This window comes from Amblyomma mixtum, chromosome 5 (genome assembly GCF_055824585.1).
Source record: "Amblyomma mixtum isolate Tamu chromosome 5, ASM5582458v1, whole genome shotgun sequence".
Lineage (NCBI taxonomy): Eukaryota > Metazoa > Arthropoda > Arachnida > Ixodida > Ixodidae > Amblyomma > Amblyomma mixtum.
In genome coordinates, this window is record NC_143016.1 from 6,548,240 (window position 1) to 6,571,178 (window position 22,939).

The 22,939-nt window shown below is 44.0% G+C and overlaps 2 protein-coding genes across 4 annotated transcripts in view; both read left to right on the forward strand.

Annotated features, from left to right (window-relative positions):
* Nucleotides 1-5,761, forward strand: part of LOC149341224 (uncharacterized) — a 43,029-nt gene extending 37,268 nt beyond the window's left edge. For 2 of the 3 annotated variants that reach the window (XM_089543168.1, XM_089543169.1), the window contains one exon: nucleotides 380-5,761. In XM_089543168.1, coding sequence (XP_089399294.1) covers nucleotides 380-636 — 257 coding nt within the window. In that variant the 3' untranslated portion in view covers nucleotides 637-5,761. The remainder of the gene's footprint in view (nucleotides 1-379) is intronic. The other variant, XM_089543170.1, reaches the window with a different exon arrangement.
* Nucleotides 5,762-7,165: 1,404 nt separating this feature from the next.
* On the forward strand, nucleotides 7,166-10,782 carry LOC149341225 (uncharacterized). Its single transcript, XM_089543172.1, has 4 exons — nucleotides 7,166-7,521; nucleotides 7,615-7,644; nucleotides 7,840-7,869; nucleotides 9,792-10,782. Exons 1-4 carry the CDS (start codon nucleotides 7,224-7,226, stop codon nucleotides 10,706-10,708), a joined length of 1,275 nt encoding a protein of 424 aa, XP_089399298.1. The 5' UTR covers nucleotides 7,166-7,223; the 3' UTR covers nucleotides 10,709-10,782.
* Nucleotides 10,783-22,939: the final 12,157 nt, after the last annotated feature.

The following is a 22,939-nucleotide window of genomic DNA, read 5'->3' on the forward strand; positions in this document are numbered from 1 at the left end:
TGAGAGGTGAAACCAAAACGGAAATTTGTGAAGCACAGAAGTGCTGAATCCAGCTCTGGTTTAGCTAGTTATGAGAAGTGTAACTTGTTTGCTAGTCTGTTGAGGTGAAAGTCACCGGACCTAAAGAAATAAATGTGCCACCATCTAGAGTGCAGCATAAGTGTGTGTGTGGAACATAGCATGTGAGCGTTGAGAACATTGTTTATGCTATCCAGGTAGTGTTCAGTTTAGTTTCACAGTTATAAGGGTACCTGTCTTGTATCAGTTCTGCTATGCTCAAAAGATATGTGCTGCAAGTTTGATGTGCTCACAAAATAGCCACTGCCTTGAGGACAGCAGCAAGTAATTGTCTTGGTGGCGGTTCATAATTGCCTTGCAGGGGAGAAGCGCTTCCAGTGCGCCGAGTGCCTGAAGCGCTTTATGCGCAGCGACCACCTGTCCAAGCACCTCAAGACCCACCTTAGCAAGAAGGGCGCGATCTCCGGCGTGAGTGCAGCGGCCAACGCCTCACACGACGACTTTGCCCCGGACTCCTGTGACTTGGAGATGTCCGTAGATGTGTCGGACCACGACCTCTCCATAAACGAGTCGGCACTCGCTGAGAACAATGGCACCACACATGTCCTCTCCACGTGAAACCACATATCCAGCCAATCTTGCTCATGTCGTTGCGCATCTTTTCTTATTTCCCTCACATGACTCCTCTTTGCTGCATTTCCCATAAGGCCTTGGTTTCACAGTGCAGTGTGTCATCAAGATCATTTCAAATGTAGGAGTGATGATGTCTGCAAGGCAGCAGTGCTGAGTTGACTCAAATTGTTGATGACCTTGAAGCAGATCTTTTGGAAGCTCAAAAAAAAATGGCTAGAACACTGTAATGTGCAGTCTGCTGTGTCGGCGCACTTCACCTCACCCAGGAATACAAGTGCGTGTTTCCTTGTACCCCACTTTTCGTTATGTTTATGAGAAGCAAAATGTAGCGCAGGGGCATAGCCACTGGAGACATAGCAAACCTTGTCACTCTTACAGTTTCTTTTGCATCAGTATAACTTTATTGTATTGCTGAAGCTGAGAGACTACCGTTTATTTATTCCATTCGCGGTTAGTCAATAGCTGAAGGTCATTGTCATGCCCTTGTTGCAACCCAGATGGTGCAAAGGGTGATAAGAATAAAATGAATCCAGTAAATAGAGCTGTTTAATTTATACTCACCGTTGTCACAAATCTGTAACCACCAAGGCACCTTGTACACAATTTTGTACTTATTAGTAGAAAATGAGTAGCGGATGTTTCGCATTGCAAAACAAGTTGCCATAGACTGTTTGAGAGAAGAAAAAAAAACTGGACCATTGCGATACTTGGTAATGCTAGATTTGAGCACAGCTATCAAGGTATCTAAACGATAGGCAGTCGCAGATGACACGCTGTGCTGAACAGTGGCAATGCTTGGGTTCAGCTTTGGCCGCACACACATCAATAGGAATCTACAACTTGCCCCCGCCACCACCACAACCTCTGCTCTTTTTGCAGCATCAGTTGCAGACAGAGCACGGCAGATTCCACCACTCTTGCTATTACCTCCTCTTCCACTCTTCTCCTTGTGCTCCATTTGCTATCTCTGTACTTTCATTCTCTGGTTTGCTCCTCATTTGCCCTGCTGGTAATGACGGAGACATTGCTCAACGGGGATTTAAGCACTGCACTTTTATAACATTTTTCCCTCAGAAATTGTGAGTGCCATTTGAAAGGGTTAATCTGCCGTGTAGAGCAGGACTGATGCAGCAGACAAAAAGGCGTTAAAATTAGCTAAAACGGCAGCTTGGGCTTGCTGGTTTTGCATTCTGAGGTGAACAGCAAAGTAACGAAGTTCAGGGACAGGTGAAACGCATAAACAAGCGCTGTGCTTGTGGAGAGTTTTTCCCATCCTTAGCATTCATTGCTGCGCTGTTTGCCTCGGAATACTTTAATGGTACTCATTTTCATGATTCTGCGTGTGTCCTCTTATAGACACAGCCTCAGGGGCACTAAAAGCATTTAAATATAATGGCAGGCTCAACTGTTCCTGGCTAAGACTTCATTCCCACCCTGCATCGTATGATGGTTGCTTTGTAGCGGTCGTATGTTAGGCAGTAACCACCAAACTCTCAGCCTTTGGTTTGTTCTCTTGCTGGACCTGTAGCACCATCTTTTGAGAGCTCGTCCAGTAGGCATCTGTACACTTTTTCATTTTTCTGCTTTTTCTGCTACCTTCTGCTACCTTTTTCAAGGTAGCAGAAGGAGGTAGTGTTACACTACAAGACATGTAGCAAATGATGAGTCGAATTATCATCAAAAGGACTAGTGAACATGAAGACATAACACAAATGTTTCATTAACGATGTCCAAAACTGCAAAGCAGTTTCTGACCACAAAGGTTGAATGAGGGCTGTCATTTGCTAGTGTTCGAGGTAATAAATTCAGTGTGTGATGCTTGCACGCTTTTGTGGTCTGCAATACTGCTCTGGGGCTAGCAGTGATGGTAATGAGGCCCGGCCAGAGATTTAGGGATATTGCATGAAGAAACCGTAGGACAGTCTGCAGTCTAGCGACTGGCACCATTCGCAGTTTGAACGTCGCCATGATTGAACGTCTGATTCTAAAGGCCTTTATGAGAACTGCAGCAAAATGGAGATTTCTACAGTTGGGGTCACTGAACAAAGCATTTCGCTTATTGTCGCTTTTTGTGTTCTACAAGAACTCAACTAAACTGAACATATCGCTTAGCAGATTGGTGTTAAGTTGTTGATTGCACCATGTAATGAATTTTTTTTAAATTATTTAACCATCTATGCTACTTGGGACTCATTGCATAGGAGCAGTGGAACAAACATTGCTCTGAAATTGAGAAGTTATGCTTTTGAGATGGTGCAATAACCTGAAACTAAGGTAGTCCTCTTGGTGTTCAAGGGCTCCAAGGGCTGAATCTGACACTTCCATTTGGCTGTGACCCAACAGAGCTGCTGTTTTTGTCGGTGTTTTGTTCAGTGACTCCATTTGTGGGGAATCCATCTCCCATTTTTAATTTGATGTTGCCTGTGCGAATCTCTGGGGAATCACTTGTGTCATGAGTTTTTGCATATGTAAGCTGTGTTCATTCACAATCATCTCTCATAATCTATGAGGACTCTGTGGTAGCTGATTGTCTCGTGTGCGTACATATTTGAAGTGCGTGGCAAACTTTGGGCAGCATGAAATTTTTTCTTTATCTCTTTTTCCTCGTGTGTTATGTTTCTCAGTGCCATATTGGACACGTCTCTAGTAACGCCGAAACTGGCACCAAGGGCAGAGTCTGATTTTCGTAATTTTTTTTTATTGCTGGCTGTTTTCAAATGCATGCAGTAGGATTTTTCTGAAACAAGTTGTTACAGGTAATGTGTAGGCTGAAATTTTGAAGGTTCTCTGAAAGGGGCACTAATAAGCAAGAATTTTTTTTTATGCGCTTTGTAGAAGCCGAGTTATCTGTAGTGAAAATTTGAATTTCAGCGTCTTCGCGCGTTTCCCTCTCCTCTTGTGACTTTTTGCACGCTGGAAGGTTGGCGCTCCTCCATCGGCCCCACCTCCAGGTGCGGAGTTTCCTGACCTGCCGGAGCTACGTGGCCATGGTAGCTGCTTGACATCTGAAAAAAATCTAATCAATAGCCATCTCTCAATTTGTACACACAGGTGTGAGGAGTGTGTGAGGTTGAAAATGTCGCCGGGAAGGGTTTGCCAACTTTTGCACGTGATTTTGGGTTCTCTGCTGCGTGTAGAAGTGTAATATTTAGCCCAAGTGTTCACGACAACGTTCACGACAGTACATTGGAGTGATTGAGAGAGTTGATGAGCTCTCCTCGGATGGAGTTTCAGAGCCCCTTCAATATTCAGAATTGTGTACAGCTGCACTGGAGTAATGGACTCGGCAAAGGCGTTGCTTACCCTTTATTTCATCTGGAATGGTAAAATTCGCCTTTTTAAATGCATGGCGCTTTGTTCTTAGTTTTTTGCATTTAAATGAGTTTAGACGAAAAGCTAAACGGTGAAAGCAAGAAAGTACTAGAACAGTTTTTGCAATTATAATTATTGCGAGATTTGTTGTTAGGGATATAATTTCTCACTATATTTAATTTTACTTTGTGATCCTCATAATGCCGTTCATGTCTGTCATGGAAACCCACAGTGTGCTGCTTAAAAGGGACAAAAGATCTCACATGTGAATGGTTTATTTTCTGTATTGATTTTATTACTGTATTAAGAAGCTTTTTTAAAAAAATTTTATCTCATATGCACTTTCTGAATGGTATTTGACCAAAAGGTTCCATTGAATTGCAAAATACACTGTGCTCTTTTACAGTGATACATTCTCAATACACTGGAATGGACATTTATTTTTCGTGCTGTACAGCTGATGTCAAGTGAAACAAGCTCTCAACAACCTTGCTCTGAGTGTGTGCATGTCATGGCCTTTACATTTCAGTTCACTACCTCTTGCTTCATACACTGCACTCTTGCAGTGAGCCCAAAGTTTGCCTCGCTCAAACTGCCAGTGTCATTGGCAAGGCCGTACCGTTGTTTGCCCATGGCATTTCCTTGACTTGCCACTTCCGAGAAAGCGAGAATGAGACTTCCCTCACTCGAGGGGAGTACCTGCAATTTGCATTAGTCGGAAGATGGTGGCAGGTTTGCCACTGGTGCTCTGTAATGGAGAGTGTGACATATGAATTTCCTGCAAGCAGGAACGGGAGGGGGGGATTTTACGCTGATGGGTGTCACGCCTTAGGCATGTCACACTGAGTGACACACTGGTGCCGTTTTTGCACTTGTTTGTATAATCTTGTGAAGTACAATTTCTGTTATTAATATATACTAAAACAGCATATCTGCAGCATGCACACTGGGTGCCAAGTTCATGGTATACTCGTCTCATTTTGCCCAAAGACGAGGCTTTTTATTTTTTTCTTGTTATAAATATATATACTATATGTGTGCTTTTTTTTTCTGTTGATGGACATCTTTTATAGTCATTCGTTCACATCTTTTTTTGCCATGAACACGTTTTAATTGCTAGGCACAGATTATTGTGCTACTACCAGCTATTTAATTATCTTTCTTTTTTTTCACACATCCACACTAGCAACATAATGACAGTGCCTGTTTTTCATAGCTTTTCATCCAGCGTGTGTTTGATAGGTTGTGTTGTGTGGCGACCTTCGTGTGACTGATGTAAATATGGGTGATGATGCAGCGAGCTTTCATATTGCATGTTTTTGCACTTTTCATATTAGAAGAGATGAAGTGCTGCAGCCATAATTTGAATACAGGTACCTCATACCATCCCATATTTTTTGCTGTATTGCAACCCACCATAATGACTTAAATCCCATATTTTTTGTGGTATTGCAATCAACCATAATGACTTAAATAAGATTATGCTGAATAACTGCTGTCATATACTGTACAGATTTTTAAAGTTAACAGCTGCCACAGGAAATCAACATCATCTGAGATTGAAATGTGCTTGTTGATGTTAGCATTTGTTTATTTTTGCAGCACTCATTTTCTTTCTTGCAAAGCTCACGTGTGCATTGTTGATAAGAGTTATTGTGTACCCTGAAATTGTTGATGAGCACTTTTTGGTACATGTTTCTAAGCAGGGAAAGTGTGTTGCAATGCCAACCACAATGTCGCAAGCTCAGAAAGCATGTTATTGAGGTGTCAAATAAAATTGAGCCATGTTGAACACCTAGCTACTGTATTTTTTTCATTGTGTTCGTATCAGTCCTCTTGTAAAACCAATGCCTCTCATTTAGGACAGTATATGTTACTGAAGTTGCAGCGTCGCTAGCCAGATGTAATCACCCCGCGCTGCCCAAACAGTACAAAATCTGCATAAATATACTCAATTTCCCATTCTCTGCAGTCTGATGTCTCGGTCTGGGGTTTCAAAGTGCAGTGTTTCCTTTCCCTGCCCAAAGCACAGGGCAGCACTACACAGTAGGCAAGTTCCAGAACCACTAAGTCGGCCTCTTAATGCGGCGGAAATTCCTGTATCATGGTAGGGTAGTCTTATTTTGGGCTAATAGTTAAGAGCAGTGCAAGCATTGCCTTGTCAGAGCTGGTGTGTGCGCGCAGTACGTTGCGAGCGTCGTACTTGATTCGCTTAACCCCCGAGAGAGGGAGAGAAAGTGTGTTAGACTAACACCACCTAGAAGACTTCTAGGTGGTGTTGGTTAGACCCCCCTTGGGTCCCTGGACCACCGCACGGTCCCACTATACGTCGAAACGTTCATTTGGCGTTTGTTCATAACACCAGACTCGGGGCGCAGGCAGATGCGTGCGGGGGTCACGTGCGGAGTGGGCCAAGTAGATTTCGCACTGCACAGAATTGTCCCGTGGTCAGATTCCGCCGCCATTGTGCGGCAGTTCCTGCTGTGCAGGGAAGGTAACATGTAGGTTTTACGACATAGCGCACCACGACTGCACTAAAGTTAGGCTCGACAGCACGTTACTCGATCTACTGACTCGGATCTACTGCATGAATGGTGACATCCGGCGTTATTTGACGTAGGGCAGTGCAAGGATGTAGCTACAGGGAAGAATTTGCGCAACATAGTGGAGGGTTGCAGTTAGAAATTCTGCTTGAGCTTTTATACTATGCACCGGAATATCTGCACACAGACGTTTTTGCATTTCGCCTTCACCGATATGCGGCCTCCAGGGCAGTAATCGAACTTGCTAACAGAACTCAGTCACCGCGACTGCCTCGAACGGAACATTTGCTCGGCCGCTAACGCCCACCTCCTACTCAGCTGAGTTCTTAACAGATGCGGCGATCTGCCTGCATAGAGAACGTACTGCAAATATGGCGGCTGCATGCATGGCCGCTGTCACGAGTAGTAAAAGAAGACTCTCCGTCATCTAATTTTCTTCTCGTTCCATGCTGCACCGCGGGCATTCGAAAGTCCCTATGTATTAGTACAAGAAAAAGCGCTGGAGCTTTTTTCTAACCTACCACGGCACTTTTCAAAAATAAGAATGGCTGCCAACCCAGTGTGCGAGCATACGCGAGCGTGTTTTGTGACCATGGCGACGACGAGGAATCTCTATTACCATTGGCTTAACTTTACCACGTGGGCAACGACGATTCTTCGGCCCTCTGGAGGAAATGCTCTGAACATCGGCATCCATTTTAGTTTGACTGCTCGGGTATGCGTTTGAGCATGGAAAAGAAATGCTGTGTCAAGGGTTGCAGCGCTAATTCAAGTAAAGATGACACATCAGTTTCTTTCTTCAAATTCCCAAAAACACGTAGCTTCAGAAGAGTTTGGGAGAAGGCGATCAATGTGAAAGGCATGAAATTGGACGACGCCACACTAATATGCTCCCGCCACTTCTCCGGAGGCCACGTAAGGGTGAGACGCGGTAACCGTATTCTTAAAAAAAATGCTGTGCCGGAGCTGCACTTGAAGCCCGAAACGCCGCCACCGAACCGAAAGAAGAAGCTAGGTATGTGCGTGGATTTCATTTGCAAGGTGTCTGCTATCCAAAGTGGAGTGGTCTTAATGCTGCTCCTTTTCTTCTGATTCTTCCTACATTTAGCGAAAGAGCCGAAGACAGCAGAAAAGAAAAGTAAGTCACCTTCCTGTAATTCGCGTCAAACACGAAACATGTCGTCTCGTGTTAGTGCAGTGTGTTATGGTCGTAGTCAGGAGTGACTCGTAATGCGCCAAGGCAAGCCTAGCTGCAAGTTGTTCGCTGCAGTTGTTGCAAGTGGAGTGGTCTTAATGCTGCACCTTTTCTTCTCCTGATTCTTCCGACATTTAGCGAAAGAGCCGAAGACAGCAGAAAAGAAAAGTAAGTCACCTTCATGTAATTTGCGTCAAACACGAAACATGTCTTCTCGTGTCAGTGCAGTGTGTTATGGTCGTAGTCAGGAGTGACTCGTAATGCGCCAAGGCAAACCTAGCTGCAAGTTGTTCGCATGAGCCACTTTAGATACTGTGATCTTTCTGTTGGACATTTAAAAGTTTTTCTTCCTATATCTAGAAGGCTGTACTTTAGTGCAGTGCGCGCTTTGCAAGGTCTGACATCATAGTATGTGGTGGTGGTAGTGGTTTATTTAAAAATAAAAAAAGTGAAGCAAAAGAGTGTTGCCGGCCGTGGCAATTGCTATTTAATATCTTAAGCACCCGAGCTGCAGCCGGCGGAAATGAAAGGGAAAGGGACAGGATAGTGAGGAGAAGTATAGAGGGGAGCGACAGCAAGAAAGGACAGGGGAGAGCTTTGTACACTATTTACAAAATACAAAAGTAATCAAGTTCGCGCCGCTCGCGCGCTAATGCCCAAGCATTGTCCGAAAATAAGTGCGCGCGAGTGGCCACTGCGCACAATCACTTACAAAAGAAGTAAACTCTATGTACAGAGGGCAAAACGCATGCCTAGGACAACCAAACTGTGTTTCGGAGCTCCCAAAGCCGCTGCGACCAAGAAAGCCAAAAATGACGATGAAATTCTATGAGTTTAATAGCACATGTTTACATCCAGACCATTTTTAACCAAATCTTATGGCTAGTTATCGCGTGTTACGCCCGAAACACGCTCAGAGCGTGTTCTAGACATGCGTTTTGCCCTCTGTACATAGCAGCGCGCACGTAGCGTCCTGTCTCGGACTAATCGCGCGCGCGCGGCACACTGCACTAGCGGCCGGGGCGTCCGGCCGCGTATTCATAGTATGTATGCCAGAGAGCGTTTTCAGCCCGTTCGTGCATACAACAACCCCGAGCTTTGTATGCCTGAACGTGGCCGCGCTGCTACACCCGCGCTTGCACTTTGCGCGTTGGAGCGCGGCAGTTCGCCGATTTCGTACTGTTACATTAGCTAGGTGTCTGTAGCACCATTGTAGCAGGACTGGCTTATCACTGGAGCTTCTTTATGGCCGACGAAATTACTTTCTACACATCGTTTCGTTTGCAAACTTGTATTTCGATGGGGGCGAATACGCTTGTGTGCTGAGGGATGTCAGCGCACGTTAAAAAAAAAAACCAGATGGTGAAAAATTGGTGCGGAGCCCTATACTTTTTGATACGGGGCTTTTTTCGACAGTTAAACCTCGCATATCACTGCGTCAGTGGGCGATCAACATAAAATTACAGCTGTTTCTTCCGCACGTGATTTTGCGTGACGCACGCGTATCGCTGTGCGCGGCAGGGAGTAAGGGCATAAATTAAGCACCGTCTGAATTTTGTTTCATCGTGCAGTTGCATAAAAAAAAAAAATACAAGTTTCCCACTCTTCTATGAATATCAGCTATTTGTGTTGTGTTCTTTGCAAGCAAACGGTTCCGCTGTTAGGGCATAGCATTCAGATTCTCATGCGATCTCAGTGCTACGTTCTAGTTCGTCGTGCTTCTCCAAGAGTAGTGCATACCGTGATTTGCGGCGTTTCGATGAAGGCGAAAGGCACCCGTGTACCGTACGATGTCAATGCGCGTGCAAGAACCACAGGTGGTCCAAAATAGTTCTGTAGAGCTCCGCTACGGCGCCCCTCATTGCCCATGTGTCGTTTCGGGACGTTAAACGTCACAATTATTCATTTTTTCATTCTCTACACTAACGAAGTGAGAATAAAGATCAGGTTTGTAATTTGGCCCCCTAGGCCTTTAAGCATCACTTGCTGTTAAACTCGGCTCAAGTTCAGTGGCTCTAGAGAATCAAGTTGTATAACTTGGGGGTGCATTTTCTTTTTCGTGATATTGGTTCACTTGTTTTACATTGCAGGCTCAGAAAAATGTTTGGTTTGCCAACAACCAGTTTCTCTCATGATCGAGTTCCTCACCGATGCTCACACTCACAGAGCCTTTGCCTTGAAGAAGCTCATTTGTGGCCACTGCCTCCATGAATTCGAGAGTTTCAGTGACCTGACATTGCATATTACCAAAATTGGTGCCTCCAAGCAGTATGTGCCCGACAGGAGTGAAGTGGCACCGCTTCCTCAAGTGGCCCCGCGTCGACAGTATCCTTGTTCCCAGTGTGGTTCTGTGTTTGCGACATCCACAGCAAGGCTGTACCATGAAGTGACTCACAGCGCTACTGATGAGGAGGATTTCTGCAAGAAATTAAAGCAAAAAGCGCAACGTGCGAACGAAGTGGAAGATAGTCGTCCTAAGATGCCATTCAAACCAAGAAGGCATGTCAAGATCCTTGCTGCCGACCCCTCTGAAATCTATTTTGATGAACCACAAGGCAATGAACAGAATAAAACGCCAGAGAAAATGCAGCGTGTCTCGCCAGCGAAGAAGCAGCATGGGTCGCCAGCGAAGAAGCAGTGCGAGCCACCCACAAAAAGGCAAAATGAGCCACCTGCAAAAAAACTGTGCAAGGCAAACTCTCTGTCTGGTAGGAAGCAGCTAAATACCATCAGTTCCCTGCCACCTCATCAGAAGCAGCAGCTTGTGTCAGCAGTTTACTGCAACCAGTGTGAGCAGCAGTTTTCGACACTTAAGCTTTTGGACAAACACTACTGGTCTCAGCACTCAAACATGGATATCCCCTTGGACCTTGTCTTCGAAGTGGACAGTGGTGATGTGCCGCCCAGGGCAACAGTGTGCTCAGCATGTACGAAACGGACCGCATGCGTAAACACCATTGCAACGCTGCTTGATGAAACTGCAAAGGACATTGAAACAATACATTGAACCATTCCACTCATTGTGGATTAGTCACTATGTTACTATGAAATAGAGCTTAAGTTATGTGTTTCTCTTGAATCGCACGTTGTACTCTGGTCACTTGCTGCTGGTCTACTCTGCTTGTCTGTGCTTTAATGCAGCTGCTTAGCCGACTCTGCCCTAGGGCTTTGTGTTCACAAAGTTGCATTTTCAGGACCAGTTTACAGGTGCAAACAGCTTCACCAGGCTTACCTTGTGGGACGGCAGTACTGGTTCAGTACTACTGTGGACGGATGCATGCAGTTTATTACACCAGAAGTGCTGTTCTGTGAAGGTAATGCTTTCTCTGGAACTGTGCAGAAACAGAAAAGGCTGGTAACACATTAGAAGACCCGGTGTTTGAAATGTTATTTCATTTTGATACCTTAAAGACCCACTGGGGGCATTACATAAGGGGTGGGTGCAAAAAGTCAAGTTGAACAAGTGTTAAGAAGTGGTCAGTAATAGCTCCGGTGAAAGTGGATGGGCACTTGATGGTAGCGATATCGTTGAAGGGGTCGTTCCAGTCTACAGAAACGCAGTTTAACAAAGAACGAGCTCAGTTAACAGTATGGCCACGTGGGCAAAACACTTGAAAATGTTGGCAAAAGTGGCGAGATATGCCGGCTGGTGGGGAAAGGCAGGGTGCGCAGCACAGTGAACTATGGAAAAATTTATTGAATAGACAGAGGCTAGAAATACCATGACGGAGTAAAATGGGCACTAAACTGGATTCCGCTTTCAAAGATGTCACACTGATGTCATATGAATAGGAGGAATGAATGAATCTGGCCACTCTGTGTCTGGCGCTTCAGTGGTGCTGGTGTCACAGATGTGCATTTTGATAGAGCTCCTTGTGCCTTGAATGCGAGGATTTTAGCTAATATGCAGCGCTGCATACTCTTTGTCATTTCCTGCCAATCGCCTCGATTCCTGGTGAGTTGGAGGCTTATTTGATGCATTTATGTTCTTTCATTGCTTAAGCTGTTACATGGTGGGTTCCAGTCTGAGAATGGTGGCTGTCATTGTGAGAAGTGTCGTAGAGACAAGCACTGGATGACTTGTGCTTCTTGCATAGAGGCATGGATTGTGAAAAAAAAAAAAAAAACTGGCTGGCTGGCTGAACTAATGGGCTACTGATATCACTTTACACATTTTGTGAAAACTGGCATGGCAAATTTCAGTCAGATTGGCCAAGTGGCCAGCTTAATTGGCTCTTTCTTGTTGATAGTCTTTCATTAAGAGCACTAAGTTTCATATCTGTGGTCGGTGTAGGTGTCTACTTACTGTGCCAGTGGTGTAATGAGCCATTTCAAATGCATAACATTGGTTTCTGCTAGCCTTTGCACAAAGGGCAAAGGCTGCAGGGCTTTAATATTTTGTTGGGATGGTGTGCGCATCATTACTTTGTGACTTTTTGTGCTGCACAAGGAATTTTTTCCAACTAGTGTATGCTGAAATTGGTGTGTGGTTTGGCACAAATTTGCCAAAGTATTTGAAGTGAACAACCTGTCATGATACAACACGTTCTACTCTGCATACCTGATTTGCTGAAGCTTGTGGTCAATTGGAACCAAAAAAAGCATGTGGACTCATAAGGGTGACTTTTTGGTGAGTTGGAGAAGCATTGCGGACATGTGTTTTACAAAAATATGGATGAATGAAAGACAGATCTGACCATTACAATTAGATGTTCTGACCCTGGACGCCAATGCCTCCTCCTATTCCCTTGTTCTCTTGGCTTCAAAGCAACTGATTTACTGTCCAGGATAGCTCAAGGAGAAAGCAGTTTTTTTTTTTTTTTTCATTACAGTGAATTAGCTAGCCGTGACGTATTGTAAGAAGCATCCATAGATGGTGCCAGCTACACCAGTAACGAAAACTGCGGAAAGTTCGCACCTTCGCGTTCGGCTGAACTATTTGACGCAATCACATGGTCAAGGATGCTTTGCCTCGGTAACCTTTTTTTGCAAAGAAGTAATCGATTACCGGTAATCGATTACAAAAAACAGCAATTATGCCAAACATTATCGTTTGAAAATTTCAAATGAATCAATTGTTTACAAAATTACATAAAAATGTAATAACAAGTAATCAGTTACGTACAACTCTGGACAGGAGTGACTGCATGTTTAGTAAACAGCATTTGACATGCTGGATGCAAGATCGCTGCACTGCATGTTTGCATGTTTGTCTCGTGTGTCAGTGTGTCTCATCTAACATGATTTACTAACACTAGTACTAGCATTGCAGCCGTTTGCTGAACGCTATCGAAAGCACACCAGTGGAGTTGACTGAATAAAATTTTATTTTTCATTTCCTTGTAGATATAGCTTAAAATTATATGGCAGATTGTGATCAGTTCTGGTAAACATAAGTAGTGCTGAAACATAGACAACAAAACAATCATTTTCACACTAGTATGTCTTGAGGAGTACAGCCAGCAACAGACCTCTCAGGTGTGAGTGCACCCTGCTACACTGTCGCCTTCCAGTGCATTTGATAGCCTGCGACAGCTGATAGGCCTATTACTCATTGTTGCCTATCCCAATTACTCCTTCAGCTCAACAGCATTCTGTTCAGCCTCAATTCTAGGCGACTTTTTAATGGAACCCATGCTTACTGCCTGCCCTAATCTCGGAGGGCTTGCTGTCTTGTTCACATGCCACGTAACCTAATGGGCTGTCATACCCTGTCACATCTCCGACAGGATTGTGCATGCTCGTGGTGCTATGCACATACAGAATGACCAATGCAAAGTTGAAGGGCATCATATCTAGGCAGTTGCCTATTCATGGTCTTGCATTACAGCTGATGGCAATGAGCGCATCATTTTGTTTTCATTACAATGTTATTGTTAATGTCTTTGTGTGACTAACGCTGTTTGTGGAACATGCCAGTGACAGTGCAGCTCAAACGCTGAATGAAAATTGCAACACCTTAAATTTATTAGAAATAGCAATGAGTGCATCGTTAGACTGTTATTCTGCAGTGTTGTCGTTAATAATGGCTTTGTGAGACAAACGCTATTGGTAAAGCATGCCATTGACAGTGTAACTCGAAGGCTGAGTAAAAATTTCAACACTTCATTGTTAAGCAATGATGAGTTGTAAAAACCCTGTGTCCGATTCTCACTGCACGCTTAAAGTGCAGCAGTGTGCTTTGTTTTATGTTCACAGATTGTGATGTGCTGTTCATTTTGTATTCATTTCAGATGTACTGCATTTTTACATTAAAGGTGCTCAGTACATTCTGTCGAAGCTACTATTCATATGTGCTTGAGGCTTTCCTCCTACTCTTCGTATTGTTTGTGTGCTAAAACGTGTAGAAGCAGCACATGTAGTGTTTTGACAGTCTTACTTTTATCATGCTGCTTCCATTTTCACGCTATAGCGCTAAAGGCCCCATTGCCCAGAAAATCCGGTGTCGGCATTGTTGGCACTGTGAGCGAAAAATCACGAGCATGACTCGGGCAGGTGGTGGAAAGCAACCTAGGAGCCAGGTGGGTCACCTAGGTCACATGACCTTGCAGCGTCATCACAACCTGCCCACTGTGGAAGGTGGCAGTTATATTAATGATTGGCCGAAGAACAACAACCTGGGCCACAAAATGCCCACTGCTGGGAATGCCTGCCATTGCAGGGCAGTGGCGCATCGCTGCACCACTGCGCCAGGAGGGGTGTGAGGACTCCCAGGGATCTATGAATATTAAGTAGAGAATGACCTTGTGTATTTATGGGAATTGACCCATTATGCTATCGCATCACACCTTTAAGGCGGAGCTTAAGTGTCCTCTCCAATTTTTGTCGTCGTTTTCATTGCTGTGCTTGTGGACGTGAATCCCCTTACCCACCTTCCTTGTCTGGCCTGATGCCTGATGCTGATGTGTTACAATTGACTGGATGACTGTAAATATGCTGTCCTTCGCATATGCGGTAGCCAGGCTGTGGTGGTATTTTATTTAAAGTGCCATAACAAATGCAATATTAAAGGTGTATAAATGCCAATATACAATAGGTACATGAGGGACACTCAAAAAATTCCAAACCTAATACAAAAAGCCAAGAACTTAGGACTGCAAACACATTTTATTTTTCTGTCCTACTTATTTGAACATTAGTGTACTTCGCACATCACTTTCCTAGCGCGAATGCTAAAGAAAAAAAAAAAACCTTTGCCATGTGTCTAACTGTGTTCGGCTGGTTGTTTTAGCCCATCATCATCAAGAAAACTATTTTCAAAAGTGCTTCTTGAAATCTTGAATGGGAATGGCACCACTGGGGACAAGGTGGCTGCCAACTTCAAGCCTGCGCTCCTGTACAACATCTTATGCAGTGTTGAATGTGTGGGCTGGGGAGCCTCCATAAAGCAGAAAAATATTGGTGTTCACCTTTTCTTGGTGCTTTTCTTTGATTGCATGTTGCCTTTGAACCAGCTTGGCATCTGTTATCATAGTATGGGGTGTATGTATAGTCATACCCCACTCATTCCCTAAAAAATGTCATCTTTTCTGCCGAATCGGTCTTTAATTCTGCAGAGAGAAAAATTGTTTTCAGGTTATACTTTTTCATTAGCCTTCAAGGTTTCAATGTGAGGTCGAGGAATCATTCCTAGTACCTGACCATTCATGAAAGCTGTTTTTATGAACAGTTATGGTAGCTGTATTTTATTGCCACTCAATTTTTCATCATTTCATTTGTCAACAATTTGGCACCCAGTACCAACAAACCTTGGACATAAGCAGGTTTTTGCGATATCGTTACCACGGACCAGTATTATTGCTCAATCCTGTGGCAACGTGAAGAACCATTGTAGGTCATTTAATCTGCATCTTTCACTGCACAGCAAATTTCCTTACTGCTGATTTCAGCAGTATAACTGCCCGAGGGTAACCTTGCAAACACCCTTGTCATTCCTTGACACAGTGGCTCACCATATGATCATATATGATGATGCATTATTATCCGTACACGTCCGTCCCGAACAGCCGCCGCAGTGGCTTAGTGGATATGATGCTCGGCTGCTGACCCGGAAGACGCGAGATCGATCCCAGCCACAGTGGTCTAATTTCGATGGAGGCGAAATGCTGGAGGACTATGTATTGTGTGATGTCAGTGCACATTAAAGAGCTCCACATGCTCAAAATTGTCCAGAGGCCTTCCTTACGTCATCCATCATAGCCCGAGTCGCTTAGGGACATTAGACCCCTATAAACCTAAATCAAACATCCGTCCCGCACCCTCGAACACTTGCTGTTCCACCCTTAGCATACTTCTTGATAGTGTTCTTCACTTCAGCTGCCATCTAGCAGCATGAAGTACAATGAGAAAAGAGATGCACAAACCATGTTTATTAGGCAAGAGGTCAGTGTAACATGCATGTTGCAGGGCAAAGCACCCATGCACTGTACAGTGTCGGAACTCTAGGTAGTCTTGCAGGTAGTCGTAATTCACAGCCCTCTACTATGATGCCTATCTCTCTCTGCCTTCCACTCCTTCCTTCCACCTCCTCACTCATAGCACAGTTCAGGTGTCCAAGAAAGTGACAGTTGTTATGCTTTCCCTCTTGCAAAACATTGTTCTTTCTTTTTTTTTTGTGCACTGCAACATCACCATTCACCTGAATCATAGGCTTAAAACTTTCGGAACGCTTCTACTAAATAAGTAGACGCCCTTTAAGGGGAGTCATAACCAAATAATAAAAATCAAGAGGAGTAATAATCAAATGTCTTGATTTGCTAAGTGAGGAAAAAGCGTAGCAGTCGCATATCCATGACAATTTGTGAAACAAGTTCGCACGCTGCGAATGATGCTAGTTTTATGAGAGAAAGTGTAAGCTTAAAAAATCGCTTGAGATAAAAACAACAGCATGATGAAGCAACACACATTAGGGCTTTGGCCTGGACCATGCTTGTTGGGCTCGCACTCTTCATTCTGCTTGTGTTAATGATGAAATCTCTCTTCTGCGCTGTCTAAATAACCAAAATAATATTGGAGAAGCAGTGAGGAACGGCGGAAATCTTGTAAATCTTGCTCGGGTTATCTGGAATTCAGTTCAATTTCTTGATTCATATGAGCATAAATGAGGTTGCAAGAAGACATTTAATCATCTCTCAAAAATATTTTAAAAAATCTTGCATTCGGTCTCATTTGTATAAGCCTTTTCTATGACTGCTGCTCTTTTGCCGCACACACCTTCTGTACTTGCAACTGTGATGCTCCTAAAAAAGCCTAATGCTGGTCAAGAAGCAGAGTAGGCCTAACTCTATGTGACACGCAAGACCAGCCACACTTCACTGTTATCCTTGCCAGGCTAGAACGCTTCAATGTGAAAATCTTTTGAGGTATGCTTGGCTTTACCTCAAGCCTTGTGTTGAGTTTTCCTTGCAAAACCTGTTATCCACATTATGGGCCGCTAGCCGTATCGGGCATTGCAGGAGTGCATGTTTACTGTATTTATGTTGCATCTGTGGGTGAACTAAATTGAAGGTACATGAGCTCTTCAACTTGGAGGCTTTGACTCAGTGAAGTTTGTCTTGAAGGGGGTTCACTGCAGTTGGTAATGTGCTGTGCTCAGAGCAGTTACTTTTTACTTGGATGATCACCACCACGGCTTAGATGGGACATCCCTTTGACCCATCGTTTGGTGCTGAGTCATTTAATTTCATTTTTCCCTCAACATGCTTGGCTGTGAATTCAGACATGAAGGACGAGGGCCACATGCAGTGCTGCCAACCTCCAAAGCCGCTTCTCCCCCAATTTGCGACCAAAAATTCCCTACATTTCCCTAGATACAAAAAATAGTGTTCAGTTGTTGTATATTGTAAAATTGTATATTTATGCGTAGTTCAGTAGCAAGTTTTATCATGCAGCTACCTTATTACCAGACATTGGTAAGAAAATGAGCTGTAAATTTGAAATGAAAGATGTAAAATGAAGAACTTCTAAATGAAGTTACAAGATAAACCATAGCGCTCTTTGGAAATAACAGATTAAAGGCTCTATATCGTATGTCTTTTTTTTTTCACTGTACGCAAGGTATTAGTAAACATTTATCGGCATGTGGAATTAACTGAATTGTTTTCCCTCATGTGTTGGTTTAGACTTCAGCCGAAGGATACCATGTACAAAATGCCTGGAGGTCACTTGAGGAGTGTACGGAAACTGCGATATAAAAGCTGCTTGTTCATTTGCTGCGATTGCTCTAGAGGGTGGCTGACGTAAAAGTTTGAGTGAGTTAAAACAATGAAGCAGTGATTGGCTTTTGTATGCCTCTTGTGACCGCAACTCACTTTGTTCATCGTGGTGGAACTGGAAATTATGGTTTATGATTTCGGAGGGTCTAACGTCCCAAAGTGACCCAGGCTATGAGGGATGAAATAGTGAAGGGCTCCGGAAATTTCGACCACCTGGGGTTCTTTAACGTGCACTCACATTGCACAGTACACGGGCCTCTAGAATTTCGCCTCCATCGAAATTCGACCGCCGAGGCCAGGATCGAAGCCTCGTCTTTCCGGTCAGCAGCCAAGCACCATAACCACTCTGGGAATTGAACTGGGAATTGTTCCCTTAGTTAGACTAGCTCATATTTCCAACATGGCACTCCTTTATAAAAAAAATGGCGCCCTTGTTCTTTCCTAGTTATCCAAACAAACATGCAGATATGCTTACTAAATATGAATTTCACGTTGTGCCGCGAGCTCCAAATACAGCATGAGGAAACGGTGCGCGTGTTGAGGGAAGACTGTGGCCTGCCAGATCACATCAGCGGGTGCCACTGGCCACGTCAGGGACCATACACGTCCGACTACGTCTGTGTAAAGGCTGGTTCACATGCATGCAAGCGACTGAAAATCGATCAGTGCAGCGCTGCGAAAAATTTCTAACTTGTTGGAACATCACTGCTCAGACTGCTGGAGCCGCCGCGATGGCTCTAAACAGCTTTTGCGCTGCAGCAACAAAGCGTTTTCACATGCATGTGAAACAGGCTTTACTCGAGCGCGCGGCGGTGTTGTGTGGGCCACCGTCAGTTGTAGAGAAAAAGCAACGAAAAAGTTGTACTGTCTTCACAATTTGAGGGAGAAAAAAAAATAATTCTCCGAGCAAATGAAATTTCCCTAGATTACACAAAAAATCTTTTTCCCTAAACGATGTTCAAATTCCCTATATCTAGGGAAAATCCCTAGAGTTGGCAGCACTGGCCACATGTATACATTACGTATGTAGTGAAAGTGTCGACAGGTATAGTACAGAGCAAAATCGCCTTCCATTGATCAGATGGTAATAAACAGACAAGGCAAAAGTGCAGGTTTTCACACTCCTGGTGTCCAACATGGTGGCTGCTACATCATCTGTGCAAGCCAGCTATTGGCATAAAAAATTGTCGTATAGCTTTGAGTGAAGTGGCCAAAGATTCTCCTAATGGCAGTGATACAGGTATGAACACACTCTCACTGGTTCCCGCGCATAACATTAATGTTTGCACTGAATAAAAAGACCTTTTCCAAGGAGCAAACGGCTGCCAGGGAAGGCTATACTTTCAAAGAGATTCAGCTTCCTTGCATGCTTCACACGTGTCTGTACTGCGAGCCCAGATCTGCATAAATATTTAAGCATTGAATCCTGCATCACAAGTGTGTCATTGGCACCTCATATTTTCATGAGCTTCCTGAAGGTACATTCTGTGGACCATGAAATGCTCATAGTATGGAGGAGCCTGTAGCTTGGGGTATAAAGTTTCAAAGATTAAAAATTGGCCATTGCTGCTAGAATATTGTAGGAGTCAGAATCATGTTTATTTAACATTATGACGATGTTGGGTGCGCCAACAGAAAGCCACTGAGAAGGCTTGACGAGGCTGACACATCCCACAGAGGCATTGCAGTGGTACACATTGTAATAGCACTTTAAGAGAAAAACACTAAGAACATAAAAGATTTGGCATTTGCTATACATCAATTCGGACACCTTGTTTAGTTGATACAAAGAGAGAGTAGCTCAACATCTAATAACCGTAATTTGTTCAGATCTTAGGTACAAACTAATTTAATGTAGTTTGTGTGGAGTACTTTGTCTCTTTGCATTGTAATCCTGACAGCTTTACCATAGGGCTGTTCTTTTTATTAATGCTGGCTTTATACCGCCGTAGGAGTGAAGTTTCATGCAGCTGTGGCAAGCGGATGATTCGAAGTTCATTGAAAATCTGTTCGGTGTGTCCTAGTCAAGGAGTATTCATAACATTTCAAACAGCTTTCATTTGAAGGAGATACAAGTGGTTAATGTTAGTAAAAGACGTGGTACCCCAGAACAAAAAGTAACAAAGACGCCGCGGTGGCTCAGTGGTTATGGCGCTCGGCTGTTGACCCGAAAGACGTGGGTTCGATCCCGGCCATGGTAGTCGAATTTCGATGGAGGTGAAATTCTAGAGGTTCGTGTGCTGTGCGATGTCAGTGCACGTTAAGAAACCCCAGGTGGTCAAAATTTCCGGAGCCTTTCACTACGGTGTCTCTCGTAGCCTAAGTCGCTTTGGGACGTTTAATCCAAAAAAACAATAATTTACAACAGAAGAAAACATTACACAAAATTTCCTTAATATGCTTCGGCTTGAAATATATCAGTTGACATGAAATAGAGACAACCTTTGACAGTTCGTTCTTCACAATTTTGATGTGATCATTTAAACTCAGATCTCATTAAAAATAACACCTAAACTTTTTACTGCAGGAGCCATTTGGATGAGTGACATACCGATCCTTAAAGGGACACTGAGGAGAAATTTAAGTTGGCTTGTATCGACAGAATACCAGCTCCTGATTACAAAAACGCCACTCATACTGACAACAAAGCTCTTGTAACGTAGAAAAGAGCAAGAACCAAAATGCAGGTATCGCCGCCACAAGCCAAACTCGCAAGTACAAGCGTGATGACGTAATAGGACAAAACAGTGTTGCTAGAACCAAGACTGGGACACGAGATGCCACGAATCACTGAGGCGCACCCAATGCATGCGCAAATCTCCTTGAGGTCGCCAGATGGTGCCACGTACGCAGCAGCTACGCGCGCGCCTGCAGCATCGAGACTAATCAGCGCCTGCTCACTGGCGGTAGGCGGGCTCCCGGTATTCCGCTAACAGTAACAAGGTACACGGTATGCTAAAGGTGTCTATTTGCGAGAACTTCGTTGACGACTTCGAGAACGAGATCCATCGTTACGCTGGCAAAACGCCGGTGCAAACGTAAACGAAGCGACGGTAGCGACGGCCGCAAAAGTTGATAGATGCCTTCAACGTGCGGCCGGCGGTAGCTTTCTTTTCGGCTGCTGCTGGGCCGCTCTGCTGGCCGGCAGAAATCACCGAGTCTGCGTTACGTCATGTGCACGTCATGTTTCATGTCACTTAGTCCTGTGTCGTCATAAGAGAATCCCAAGTTTGAATCAGAGCGGCGGGAAAAACTTTTTCAACTTCAAATCCAAATTTCTTAGAAATAAATGCATCTTTCGCTGCCGGCAAAGTGGCAACGAAGCCATGAAATGCTGAACTATCGGATTTTGCTATAAAAAAAAATATTAATAGAGCTCTCCTCACTGTCCCTTTTAACAGTGGTGGCATATTTGTCAACTTGTTACGAGGCCTGAAAAGCATAGTCTTCATTTTTGCAGTTTTTGTATTTAATAAATTAGAGACCATTCTAGGAGTGGCTGTAAACATTTTGTGGCTTGTCTCTCAAGGTCAGGTAGCTGTGCAGCTCTAAAGACTAAAGTGGTGTCATCAGTGTAAATGATAAAAGATTACTAATACAGATGATGTCATTCACATAAAGAAGCAATGGTCCCAAGATACTACCTCGCAGAACACCTGGAACGATAAAGCTAATATAAGATAAATCAGTTTATTTTTACTTGTTGGGATAGAGAACTTAAATAAGACTGAATTATATCAAGAAATTGTCCGTGGAAACCATAGTACTCGAACTTAGCTAACATTATTTTGTGGTTGATGTGGTCAAACGCTTTTGAAAAGTCAATGTATGTACCAAGAGAGAAGTTTCTGCTCAGAGGACTGTAAAATTAGCTCTTTTCGTGTTAGCAGCGCAGTTTCGGTCGAAAAGTTCTTCCTAAAACCATGCTGACTGGACGTTTTGTTATATTTGTCTCAATAACTAGAATGGAAGGAACCACAGGTCCACTAAAGGCAGAATTTTCCAAGAAGTCGGCCTTCATGAAAAAAATAGACAAAATATCCTGATGCCTAAAGAAATATTCAATTTTCCTTGCAAGGAGGGCAATCGAAATGAAAAATGTGGAAGCTGAATGCTGTTTTACAAGATGAAAGGAGGAAGTTTGAGGAATGCCTTATATGCTTGGCAAAAAGGTTTGATATTTTGCGTAAATGGGCGATACTAATAGCTATGTTAAACCTCCTGGCATTCCGAGAAGACACTTCAAAGGGCAACTTTTCCGCTCTGGAACGGGCACCAGACAAGATGTACTTGTAAGCCGCCGTGGTGTCTCAGTGGTTATGGTGCTCAGCTGCTGACCCGAAAAACGCAGGTTCGATCCCGGCCGCGGCGGTCGAATTTTGATGGAGGCGAAATTGTAGAGGTCCGTGTGCTGTGTGATGTCAGTGCATGTGAAGAAAACCGAGGTGGTCGAAATTTCCCGAGCCTTTCACTACGCCGTCTCTCATAGCCTGAGTCGCTTTGGGACGTTAACCCCATAAACCAAACCAGATTTACTTGTCTTCACCTTGTAATTTTGCAGTGCTACCTGCATAATCTCTTCAGGGTAAATGGCATCTGAAGAGTATGTTGTAACTGAAAACTCTGTCTGTTTGCCAAAGGAAACTGCCGGCTGGTCCTGAGCCAGTAGGGACGAGAGCCGTACAGTCTGCCCTCTCAAGTACACACCATTTGTGCTATTTCCAGGTGAGCACGACAGCAGGTGCGCTGATGGAGAGCGGCAGTCGCTTCTTCGCCTTGGGAGAAAATGAAATTAAAGTTCTCTTGATTGTGCAGACCCTCACTTTCCGTATTTATCTGTGTGCATACTTTGTGCTTAAAGTGCATGGGCTTCAGTGGTTATTGCTGACAAAACTGCAGCACACCACGAATGAGGCAGAGTTACCTTAATTACTTTGCACCTATGTCTATAGGTTCGGGCGATCCAGCAATGACATGTGGTCCCAGGGTGAAGCTTCTAATGGTGTGCAGTTTTTTTATTAAGC

Coding starts and splice junctions, on each gene's coding strand:
- LOC149341225 (XM_089543172.1), top strand. CDS start 7,224: ATGCGTTTGAGCATGGAAAAGAAATGCTGTGTCAAGGGTTGCAGCGCT. Junction 7,522..7,614: donor GAACCGAAAGAAGAAGCTAG/GTATGTGCGTGG, acceptor TCCTACATTTAG/CGAAAGAGCCGAAGACAGCA. Junction 7,870..9,791: donor GAAGACAGCAGAAAAGAAAA/GTAAGTCACCTT, acceptor TTTACATTGCAG/GCTCAGAAAAATGTTTGGTT.